Source organism: Macaca fascicularis, chromosome 14 (assembly GCF_037993035.2).
Source record: "Macaca fascicularis isolate 582-1 chromosome 14, T2T-MFA8v1.1".
Taxonomy (NCBI): Eukaryota; Metazoa; Chordata; class Mammalia; order Primates; family Cercopithecidae; genus Macaca; species Macaca fascicularis.
The window spans coordinates 122,729,578-122,741,617 of record NC_088388.1 but is presented as its reverse complement, the minus strand read 5'-3'; the positions used below and the strand labels follow the sequence as shown (position 1 = coordinate 122,741,617).

At 37.1% G+C, this 12,040-nt stretch overlaps 1 protein-coding gene across 1 annotated transcript; it reads left to right on the top strand.

Annotated features, from left to right (window-relative positions):
* The first annotated feature begins 1,504 nt into the window (after positions 1-1,504).
* On the top strand, positions 1,505-2,443 carry LOC102118761 (putative olfactory receptor 10D4). The gene has a single exon (XM_005580268.4). The coding sequence runs from the start codon at positions 1,505-1,507 to the stop codon at positions 2,441-2,443; it is 939 nt and encodes a 312-aa protein (XP_005580325.3).
* The last annotated feature ends 9,597 nt before the right edge of the window (positions 2,444-12,040 follow it).

Sequence of the window (12,040 nt, the reverse complement as noted above, 5' to 3'; positions counted from 1 at the left end):
AAGTTCCCTGAGTTGAGGGATTAATACCCCAGGGAAGACCAAGGTTATTTAAAATGTCCTGTATTGAGGAATGATTGCAGTTCCTAGAGTTAGACAGGAAATTAGTGTAAGGCAGCTGATGCATATTTAGATTTGTGGCATTCTATTTGAAAGTGGTTGAAAAGTAAAAGAATTCAAATCACCTACTTGTAGACTCTAGGCTGATTGGGATTTCGGCACAAACTTCTTCCTTCTGCTGGGGAAGGAAAGGAAGACAACACTCACAAGCAGCCGACAATTATGTTCCCTGTTTCCCACGTAAGTGCACACATTTTGTCCTTCACTTTTTATCTTGGCTTTCACTCTCTTTCTCCCTTCACAATCTCCAGGAAAAAAGAGAGAGAGAGAGAGAAAGGGAATCATCTTAGGTAATAGAATATATGAGTTGATCTATAATCTGTAGATCTCACTGCTGAAAAAAATTAAAACAAGTAGAAAAATATATTCGCTTTTTTTAAAGTAGGAAACTGGGAAAGGAAAGGAGTCTTTACTACTGCTACCCTGTACCTTCTGCTGCCACAAAATTAGGATGTGGCTTAACTTGGGTCTGGTTAGACAATTACAGACTTTGGAGACAGAAATGAAGTCTATCGGTTACTCACGTGCACTGAATTCAGGTGACTGCAGAGGATAAGGAACTTGTGATTGCAATTTTCTGTTCATTAAGAGCTATCTGAGATCCTTCTTTTGAATAATTTCTCACTGTCGACCCTCATGGCCAGGGAGACAATGAGGGAAAGATACTCTACATTTTGTATATGTCTTACTGAATTATAACTGTAAGCAAATTGTTTTAGATGAATATAAGAAATTTGGATGAGACCTTGTTTGTTATAAAGACATTAAGTATTTACATTTGTCCTTTTAGAGCATGTATAATTTATGCTATTTAATGGTAAATATGAAGAATGGCAGCTACGAGACATCGTGCAAGGCTTCTTGGTGAAATTATTAAATGAGAGGCATCTGCAATTAGAAACTGCACTGCAGTCTTCTCACTTGTAAGTGGGAGCTAAACAATGGGCACATGTGGACGTACAGAGTGGAATAACTCTAAAAGTTGATTTGGGTGGGAGGGGGCTTGGTGAGGAAAGAAAAATTACCTATCGGGTGCGATGTACACCATTTGGGTGAAGGGTGTGCTATAAACCCAGACTTCAGTACTTGGCAATATATCCGTGTAACAAAATATATCCATGTAACAAAAATGCGCTTGTACCTCTGAAATCTGTAAAAATAAAAACTTACAAACAAGAAAAGAAACCACGGCAGAATGATATCCATATCAGTACAGAGCAAAGCAGGCAGATCAAGATGATTCTTCCAGGAAGCATTCCTCTGTAACTATCTAGATCTCTTGCTTCTTTTCCATTTCATTGATCTAAACACAGGTAATTTACATGCATATTAAATTTAACCACATATTTCTTTTCACAGACACCCAAGAGTTGATTCCTCCCTAGGAATGAGAAATCACACAATGGTGACTGAATTCATCCTTCTGGGAATCCCTGAGACAGAGGGCCTAGAGACGGCCCTTTTATTCCTGTTCTCCTCATTTTATTTCTGCACCCTCTTGGGAAATGTGCTTATCCTTACAGCTATCGTCGCCTCCACTTGGCTTCACACTCCTATGTATTTTTTCTTGGGAAACCTCTCCATCTTTGACCTGGGTTTCTTCTCTTCGACAACTGTTCCCAAGATGCTGCTCTGCCTTTCGGGGAACAGCCGTGCTATCTCATATGCGGGCTGCGTGTCCCAGCTTTTCTTCTACCATTTCCTAGGCTGTACCGAGTGTTTCCTCTACACAGTGATGGCCTGTGACCGCTTTGTTGCCGTATGTTTTCGTTTGAGATACATGGTCATTATGAACCACAAGGTGTGCTTTATGTTGGCCACAGGGACCTGGATGAGTGGCTGTGTCCATGCCACGATCCTAACCTCCCTCACCTTCCAGTTACCTTACTGTGGTTCTGACAAGGTGGGCTATTACTTCTGTGATATTCCTGCAGTGTTACCGCTAGCCTGTAAGGACACATCCTTAGCCCAGAGGGTAGGTTTTACAAATGTTGGTCTTTTGGCTCTCATATGCTTTTTTCTCATCCTTGTTTCCTATACTTGCATTGGGATTTCCATATCAAAAATCCACTCAGCAGGGGGCAGGCAACGAGCCTTCTCCACCTGCAGCGCCCACCTCACTGCAATCGTTTGTGCTTACGGGCCAGTCATCGTTAACTATCTACAACCCAATCCCAGTGCCTTGCTTGGTGCCATAATTCAGATATTGAATAATCTGGTAACCCCAATGTTGAATCCACTAATCTATAGCCTTAGGAATAAGGATGTAAAATCAGCCCTGAGGAATGTATTTCCCAAGAAAAGCTTTGCTCTGGGAAATAAATGAGACAATTTAAAGCTTTGCCGGATTTAAGATTTTGATTACATTTTAAAGTTTGATTCTCCATTCCCTAAGGATATTACCCATCTACTGCCGCCAAGGCATGTTGAAATGAAATGTACTCCGAATCAATCTACTACTCAACCTCGTTGTTTTAAAATATGTGCCTGTTGGTATATTTCCCTATACTTTAGAATTATTATTATTATTATTTTTACTTTTGGAGGGCTTCAAGATAGGAATAAGAAATAATGTGTAATTGCTGCTCTCCAGGATGGAGTGCAGTTGTGTGATCTCAGCTCACTGCAACCTCCGCCTCCCAGGCTCAAGCGGTTCTCCTGCCTCATCTTCCTGAGTATCGGGGACCACACCCGGTTAATTTTTGTATTTTTAGTAGGGCCGGGATTTCACTGTCTCAAACTCCTGGCTTCAAGTGATCTGCCCGCCTTGGCCTTCCAAAGTACTGGGATTACAGGCATGAGCCACTAAGCCCAGCCTAGAATTAAATATAATTAATAGAGTAATTTAGCCGACATTGCACATCTTTCTTTCTTTCTTTTTTTCTTTCTTTCTTTCTTTCTTTCTTTCTTTCTTTCTTTCTTTCTTTCTTTCTTTCTTTCTTTCTTTTTCTTTCTTTCTTTCTTCTTTCTCTTTCTTTCTTTTCCTTCCTTCCTTCCTTCCTTCCTTCCTTCCTTCCTTGGCTTCCTTCCTTCCTTCCTTCCTTCCTTCCTTCCTTCCTTTCTTTCTTTCTTTCTTTCTTTCTTTTTCTTTCTTTCTTTCTTTCTTTCTTTCTTTCTTTCTTTCTTTCTCTCTCTTTCTTTCTTTCTTTCTTTCTTTCTTTCTTTCTTTCTTTCTTTCTTTCTTTCTTTCTTTCTTTCTTTCTTTCTTTCTTTCTTTCCTTCCTTCCTTCCTTCCTTCCTTCCTTCCTTCCTTCCTTCCTTCTTTCTTTCTTTCTTTCTTTCATTCTTTCTTTCGTTCTTTCTTTCTTTTTCTTTTTTGTCAGGGTCTTGCTCTGTAACCCAGTCTGGATCGCAGTGGTGCAACAGTAGCTCACTGCAACCCGCATGGGCTCAATTCTTTTGTGGTAAGGATTCTGTTAACACCATGGACACACACCTTCACCTCAAACATTTCTTTGTTCTTTAAACCTTTTAAAGAGTTAAGAGAACACATTTGCTTTCTCCTATCATAGTCCCAGTTAAAAGTACACACACACACACACACACATATATATATATATATATATATATATATATATATATATATATATATATATATATATAAAGGAAGGGGAGAATGAAAGAAATCAGAAAATCCTATTTTACTGCAGATTATGATCTTTAATTTTCTGCCAATCAATATTAAAACTCAAAGTAACTTAAGTACTGTTTAAGGTAATCCTTCTACTATTCAGTCTTGTGCGACTTCAAGATTTTTCCAGCATACAGATTCCTTTGGAATCTATATATTTTCCTTGTGTTATTAAATCCCTGGAGAGCTATGTGTACATTTTTTCCTGAAAAAAAAGTATTTTAATTTAATTAAAAAAGGAATGTAGATGTATTTCTATGTCTGTCATAGAAAGCCCATGTTAGAATTTTCATTGAAATCCAGGTAACAATAATAAATTTGTACACCTGAGAAAAAGCACATTTCTTTTTTTCTCGTAATACAGCCTATATAGTTTTTTTTCTTCTTCTAATCTCTGTGTTCCATAATGCTGGGAAAAAGTAGGTAAATTTTGCTTATGGAAATAATGTTACATTTTATAATGAATGTATTCTTGTTTCTCTTTTCCTGATTTTGTTTTCTGTTTGTTTTTATATTTTACTTCCAAGTTGTCTGCCTTTTCTTTTAAGCTATATTAAGTCCTTTTTGTAAACAAGCAGACAAAAAGAAAGATGGAGGGAGGGAGGGAGGAAGGAAGGAAGGGAGAGAGAGAGGGTGGGGGGAGAGAGAGAGACACAGAGAGAGAAAGAGGAAGGAAAGAAAGAAAGAAGGAAAGAAAAAAAGAAAGAAAGAAAAGAAAGAAAGAATGAAGAAAGGAAGGAAGGAGGGAAGAAAGGAAGGAAGAAAGGAGGGAAGAAAAGAAGGAAGAAAGGAGGGAAGAAAGGAAGGAAGGAAGGAAGGAGGGGGACGCAGGGTGGAGGGAGGAAAGAAAGAAAAGAAAGAGAAAGAAAGGAAGGAAGGAAGGAGGGAGAGAAGAAAGGAAGGAGGGAAGGAAGAAAGGAAGGAAGGAAGGAAGGAAGGAAGGAAAGAGGGGGACACAGGGTAGAGGGAAGAAAGAAAGAAAGAAAGAAAGAAAGAAAGAAAGAAAGAAAGAAAGAAAGAAAGAAAGAAAGAAAGAAAGAGAAAGAAAATAAGGGAGATAGAAAGCAAGCTTATTTAGAGCTCAAATAGTACTTCATGACGGAATGATTATTACCTTCCTTCTCTTATCTTCAATTCCTATCAACACAGGTGATTGAACATCAGCTCTCCAAGTGGAAACTATAAGCCATCACACTGAGCATGCAGTGAGCTATTAAAAGATATTAAATGAGCTCCACTGAAGGCACATTGGTGGCCGGTGACTTGTGATGTGCTATGTAACAGTCTCTAAGATGAGTTAACCATAAGTGTACCTCACAAGCAATCAGGTAGTCAGTGACTCTATCTAGAAATAAAATAGACACTAATTCAATTTCAAGAAGTCTTTGTAACACTGATGTTCCTTCCAGATAAGTAATAATTGGATTGTAATATTAAACATGTCACACATTAAAAGATAAAATGTAAATAATGGCTTTATTTCCCTTTATCTCGAATATAAACATCGAAACAGGCAATAACCGTCCATTACAGCAAGGTTGTTGTAATTTTAAATGTTCTGTTAACCAAGACACATAATAGTCACTCCTATCTTCAATGTCCATGTTTTCTTTCCTGGCCTTCTCTTTTTGGCAGGCAAGTGCTGAAACAGCCATATGCTTCACAACCTCCACTCTTCTGTCTTTTAACACGCACATGTGCACGCACGCACACTTCTGTTTTAAGCATGTCACCACTTGTCACTACAAAGAAACAGATGGCAATACTAAAAAATAATAATCACTTGTAAAGTTACAATGGTTTAGAAAATCTCTTTGAATTTTTCCCTGACAGTTTCCTCTAATGAACATCAAAATGTCATTCCAGCTCTTCTCTCCAGTTACTTCACTTTTCATCCAAGGGTCTGGTTTACAGGCTAAGCACCTGGATTCAGAAATTTCTTTAGTTAATCGAAGAACCACAAGTAGAATCCGGGTCTTCTGATTTTCAGTTCAGTTCTCATTTTACTTCACAAACTTATAATGCCAAGTGAGAAATTTATGGATAACCTTGATGCAACATAAGTTTAATTAATCTTTGCACAAGTTATAACAGCAATAAATATACTAAATAAAAATAAATATTTTATTGTAAGAAGGTAACTTTATTGAATCAGAATGTTTCTTTCTTCTAATATAAAACATGGAAAGGTTTTAAAAAAAATTTTGACACAAATAATTTCTAGTTCTTCTGTTCTGAGAAAAGCATTCCTAGAAGTTTCATCAAATTGACTTTTAAAGAGTTAAACAATTTCAGACTTACGGAAAAGTTGAAAAAGTAATATAAAGTCCATATATATTTGTTACTCAGATTTCCAATGTTATCAGCATATTGTATTTGTTTTATTTCTTCTCTTTCTCATTCTCTCTCTGCCCCTCCAATATTTTGTGTGTGTGTGTGTGTGTGTGTGTGTGTGTGTGTACATTTTATTCTGAACAAGTTGCAATCATGTGGTCCTTTTCCCCGTGTCTTACTTAAAGTGTATTTCCTAAAACAAAGGGTGTCCCCTTATATAACTATAATATAGTTATCAAAACCAGAAAATGAATATGGATACAATACTATCATCCAATCTACAGGTATTCTTTAGCTTTTCCCAATTATTCTAATAATGTTCTTTATAGCACAAAATGTCCAGGATTATATATTGCATAATGTTATTTATCTTTTTTTAAAATCTGGAATAGTTCCTGAGTCCTTTGTATTCCAGGACATTACTGTTTTTGAATATTTTAGGATGCGTACTTTGTAGAACATATATCAGTTTAAGTTTGTCTAATGTTTTCTCCTGATTAGATTCGGGTAATGTGCTTTTTTTTTTTTTTGCCAGTTCTTCCTTTATTTTATTTTATTATTATTATTATTATTATACTTCCTGTTCTAGGGTACATGTACACAACATGCAGGTTTGTTACATATGTAATGTGTTTTCGATGGAGCCAACTCCGAAATGATACTGTGTTCTTTCTAGTATATTATATCAGGAGGTACTTGCTGTGAATTTGTTCCATTAGTAGTGAGGTTAATTTTGATCATTTGGTTAAGGTAGTGTCTGTCAGACTACTCAACCATAAAAATTATTATTTTACCTTCCCAATTAATAGTGATTTTTTGGAGGGATAGAAACTTTGCAATTATGTACATATCCTATTACTTCTCAATTTTACCTGCTAGTTTTAGCATCCATAGATGATTCTTGTCTGAATTGATTATTGTTATAATTGCCAAATAATAACTTTCCAAATTAATTATTCTTACCACATTAGGTAATTGGTTTTCTATTATAAAGAAATCTTTATCGCTCCCTCTATTTGTATGAAAATGCCACTGTAACTAACTGAATAAAGCATGCGATACCAATCTTTTTGTTCTGTCAGCTGGAATCATGGGAAAAGATGATTACACTAGGACATTATCTCTCATCGGAGGAAAAACATCCCCTTTTAAGAGAGGAGATGTAAAAAAATATTAAAGGGAGATCCTTCCACTAAACTAGATGACTTTTAAGTTACCTTCCAACTCTGAAATACTAATTCTGTGATTCCATATGGCTGTCTCATAACTGTAAAATCACTTACGTCGTTGGAAAAATGGAAATATAGACAGAGGAAGAAATGGCATATGGGAAGCCTGGGAGGGAGGGGTGTTAGGAAGCCTTTGTAAATCAGCCAACAAATAAAAAAATTCTTCTTTCAGTTGCTTGGCACCCACCAGTTGTAAACATTAAATATTAAATACTAGGCAATAACGGCAGTCAAACAAATAACAGGATTTATTTGTTTTAAGAAGAGACATGATCAGAATATATTATAGACAGATCACCAACATTTTTGAAGACAGGAGATGCAAGTTCCCTGGACCCAAATCTCGCCATTGAACACAGGGCTGTTCATGAGAATAAAGGAATGAATAAGTTTACATTAGAGCCTCTGGAAACACCATTCACTCCCTTCAGAGTGTACATTAGAATATAAGGCTTGACTATTCCTGTATGTATGTGTTGCCGACTACCTCAGCCAGGAGCAGTTATACCTCATTAACCTCAGCATTATACAAGTACACAATACGATTATAGAATAGTGTGCACAGTAAACTCAGATCGTGACAAAGTCCTAAACCACTGCTTTCAGTCTCTGAAATGCGGTCTACAGCATTTGCTATGAAAACATTTCTGAGTTAGGTGCTGCAGAATTAGAAAATGAACCTGTTTCCCAGAGTTCTTGGGAAATCACATCAAGAATTCCATCGTCCATCTCAATCAGGACTTTATTTCTATCTATACTTTTACATCATCCAAAGCTGTTTAAAAATTTCACAGTTTCTACAAAATATAATTGTCTTGCACGCTATACTAATCAAAAGGCCTAAGTCAAGTGCACTGGGAATAGAACACTTTTTTTTTATTTTTGTTTTTTGATGGAATCTCTCTCTGTCGCCCAGGCTGGAGTGCAGTGGCGCAATCTCAGCTCACTGCAAGCTCTGCCTCCCGGGTTCACGCTATTCTCCTGCCTCAGCTTCCCAAGTAGCTGTGACTACAGGCGCCCACCACCAAGTCTGGCTAATATTTTGTATTTTTAATAGAGACAGGGTTTCACCATGTTGGCCAGGATGGTCTGGATCTCCTGACCTTGTGATCCACCCACTTCGGTCTCCCAAGTGCTGGGATTACAGGCATGAGCCACCGCGCCCGGCCCAGAACACTTTAAAAACGTGATTTCTTTGTCCATTAAAATCTTAATAAACCTTTATGGTTTTCTGTAAATTATCACCTTCAGCACATGATATGAAATAACTTTGTCTAAAACCCACTTACGTGGGCAATAAGTTAAATGGCAGACCCCTACACGGTTTTTGGACATTTGTAAGGGATGGGCACTGAGGAGCCTGTGATACAACCGAACGTAGAGCAAATCACCTCTGTAGAATGAAGGAGATTTTGTCTGGAGAGAATGCAAAACCATAAACATGGCTTGCAGAGTTATAAATGTAGGGTCCCCTGATTATAAGATGAGTTAGAATAACTGTACTTCATTTATAATTGGTGTGTCAGAAACACAAGGCTCAAAAGGAATGGAAATTAATAGGTTAAGCATATACTGAATTGCGTGTTATTATTCAGCACTTATTTGTTGACATACTCTGTGCAATAGTTAGGATCTTCAGGTACAGAGGTGAATAAAACTAACATGGGCCCTACCTTTAAGAAACTTACATTAAAGGAAGAAGGGAGCCTTAAGTAAAACTTGGAGACTATGATGTCACCACTGTAAATTTCTAAATATCTCATGAAAACAGGAATACCTGACATTTCTTTACCAAAGAGAGAAAGAAGTATCTATTGGCAAATTATTTCCCAGGATATGGCAGGCTAATAGCCTATGAATCTCTCAATAAGATATTACTGGCAGTTGAATTCTAAATCCAGACTCACTGTTTATGGGTTCCAGGCAACCTGCACAGACTGTACCCTGACAGGATGACATCAGGATTTTTCTCCTTTCTCTCACATTGTCTCTGTTTACACTCCTAACTTCCAGACCACTAGTTCTCTCATATAATTTTTGCAGCAGCAGTTGGTTGAAATTATACCATATACTGGGTCCTGGGAATATTATTTTGCTTGAAGCTTGAAATGTTACTAGGATTTTTTTTATTGGTTTTTACTATTTTAGGTGCTGAGTTGGTACTGCGAAATTCATATATTTCCACTTGGAAAAGCAGAAACTAACAAACAGCCTCCTCGTTGGAGCATTCAAATTTGGAAGTACTAAAAGGAGCCTCACCCTATTTCATCAAGAGAAAGCCCAGAGGTTAGCCACAGAAGAAGGACCTTTGGCCTCAAATAAAGCACTCAGCCTTAGAGTAACATGAATATAAAATTGTGGAGGGAGAAATGTCGGACTTGTCATTCTTTGGACTTTAATATACAACAAAAGGATATTTCATATTTGTATTTTAATTTCTTTCTGAAAATTTAATAAGAAAAATTCATATTCAGAATTGATATTTGTGTGCAGTTTAATTTTGTTGGCATTATATTATTTGGCATATTTTAACGCTTGTGAATGTTCGTTTTACAGTTTTTTCTTTGGGGCTATATTGAATGCCATGACTAGACAATTTGTGATGAGAAATAGATCAGAGAATGCATTTTTGGCTGAGAGTGAAGCGTGTCCTTGATATTAAATCAATGTACACTGTGTTCTGAAGAGAGCCAAGCAGGGCATCCTGCTAGCTGATTCCTGCAGCTCTCCCTGGGTTGCCTGGCAACAAGCTGGCTGAAGTCAGAGTCGTGCTTCCCCTCCAGCAATGGAGAAGGCAATCTGAGATGCTGCTGGTTCCAAGGCTTTAGAAGAAGAGAGATAGGATTTTGCCTTGCATTCTTAATCGAGTTTTATCATTAATGATACTAACATTTGCTCCAATTGGATCTTCATTTCTATTTATCAATGTTTGGTACACAGAGACAAGGAAGTAGGCAGAAAGGTGACTGATTAGGCTCCCTCGGCATACGCTATCACATCATTCTATTCCCAGGTCGCTATGGCGCTTCCTACAATCCAAGTTGCTTATAGGCAAGCGAATGGATTTATGAACCAGAATTCAATAACCATGTTTAAATTTCTTCCTAACCTCAGCCTAATATGTATAATGAAGCATCACAAATACTTTCTAAAGTGCATACCAAGCTAAGCTTCATGCTGAACACACTACAAAGAAGGTGATCTATCAGTTGTCAGAGCCTCTTAATGAGGCTCAAGATGTGATAGTGCCTGTGATAAATTAGCATTTTCTTCTCTCTTCCATCTTTAGAGTAATGACTTTACATCATGCTGAGATGCCCGAGTCAGAAACTAAGAGCACACCTCTACCTTTTCACACTCCCACTCGGCTGATCATCCATTCAGTTCCATAACTCTATTTTAAAATCTTTTTTGTATTATCATCCACGGTCCCTATCAATTGGTTCCACTTTGTTTCACACCTTGATCACACCCTGACGTCCTCTTAAAATGAATCTTAGCCACTACACTGGCCCCTGTCCAGCTGCCTGTCCACACTGATTCATATTTTAACACATTTTCAAAACACCGTCTGATTACATTGCTCACTGGCGACTCTTCACAGCCTGGAGGATGAAGTACAAACATCATAGCACATCGGGTAAGAATCTTTATCGCCAGATCCTGCAGGCCTTTCTGTTCACATGTCCATGTATGAAACTGAGTTGTGGCTTCTCAAACACACTCTGCTGTGGGACCAAGAGTGTTTGACAAACCTCTACTAAACCCTTCAATCTAGACTGCTCTCAAATGGTGTCTCTTCCATAATCCCAACTCTGGAGAAGTTCATTTCTCCTTCATTTCTCTCTAGTTTGTAGGTTACTGATGGACTTCCTTCACAGCATACTTTAGAGACTGTGGGGAATGCAGACCCGAGTTGAATTCCCAGAAACTCTTCTTACTCTCTGTGTGGCATTGGGCCTATTACGTGAACTCCCTGAGCCTCAGTTTCCTCCCTTTTGGTTCTGAATAATACAGCTCCTACCTCCCCTCATGTGGATATTGGCAGGATGATGTAATATCTATTAAGTACATCACAATGCTGGCTCATAGAGCTGAAGCAGTAATTTTTAATTATTTTATTTAATTCCCTCTCCTTCTTAGCTAGGTTATGAGATTCTTAATGAAATTGTAAATCTTAAACATCTAGTACAATGCCTTAAGCACCTAGTACAATGCCAAGTACAATAATAAGCAGTCAATAAAGTAATGAAATATTACTAATAGATACATTCATAAGCCAATGTCAATTAACAAACATTTATTGATTAACTATGATGCTAAAGAAAATTAATCGATATGCTGTCAGAGATACAAAGCAACTTGAAATTAGCCTTGGAAGAACAAGAAAGAATTATATAAAATGATCATAACTATTATACTATGACACAGGCCAACTAAATAGCTCTGACAACAGCAATCATGGTCTCCAGTTAAAACTGATTTTACAAAGACATCATAACCATGTTTCATTCCAAAATTAAGAGTCTTATTATCACCAATAATAAGACTTATATATATATATATAATGTATATATATAAAAGACATCAATAATCTTATAATAAGAACTACTTAATTAATCTTTCCATAATAGAAACTATGACTACAGAGGGAAAATAAATCTCCAAAAGAAGACCAAATTTATTTAAACTCTCAAATACTTGGAGAGATTTGTTTCCTTTAAAGCAA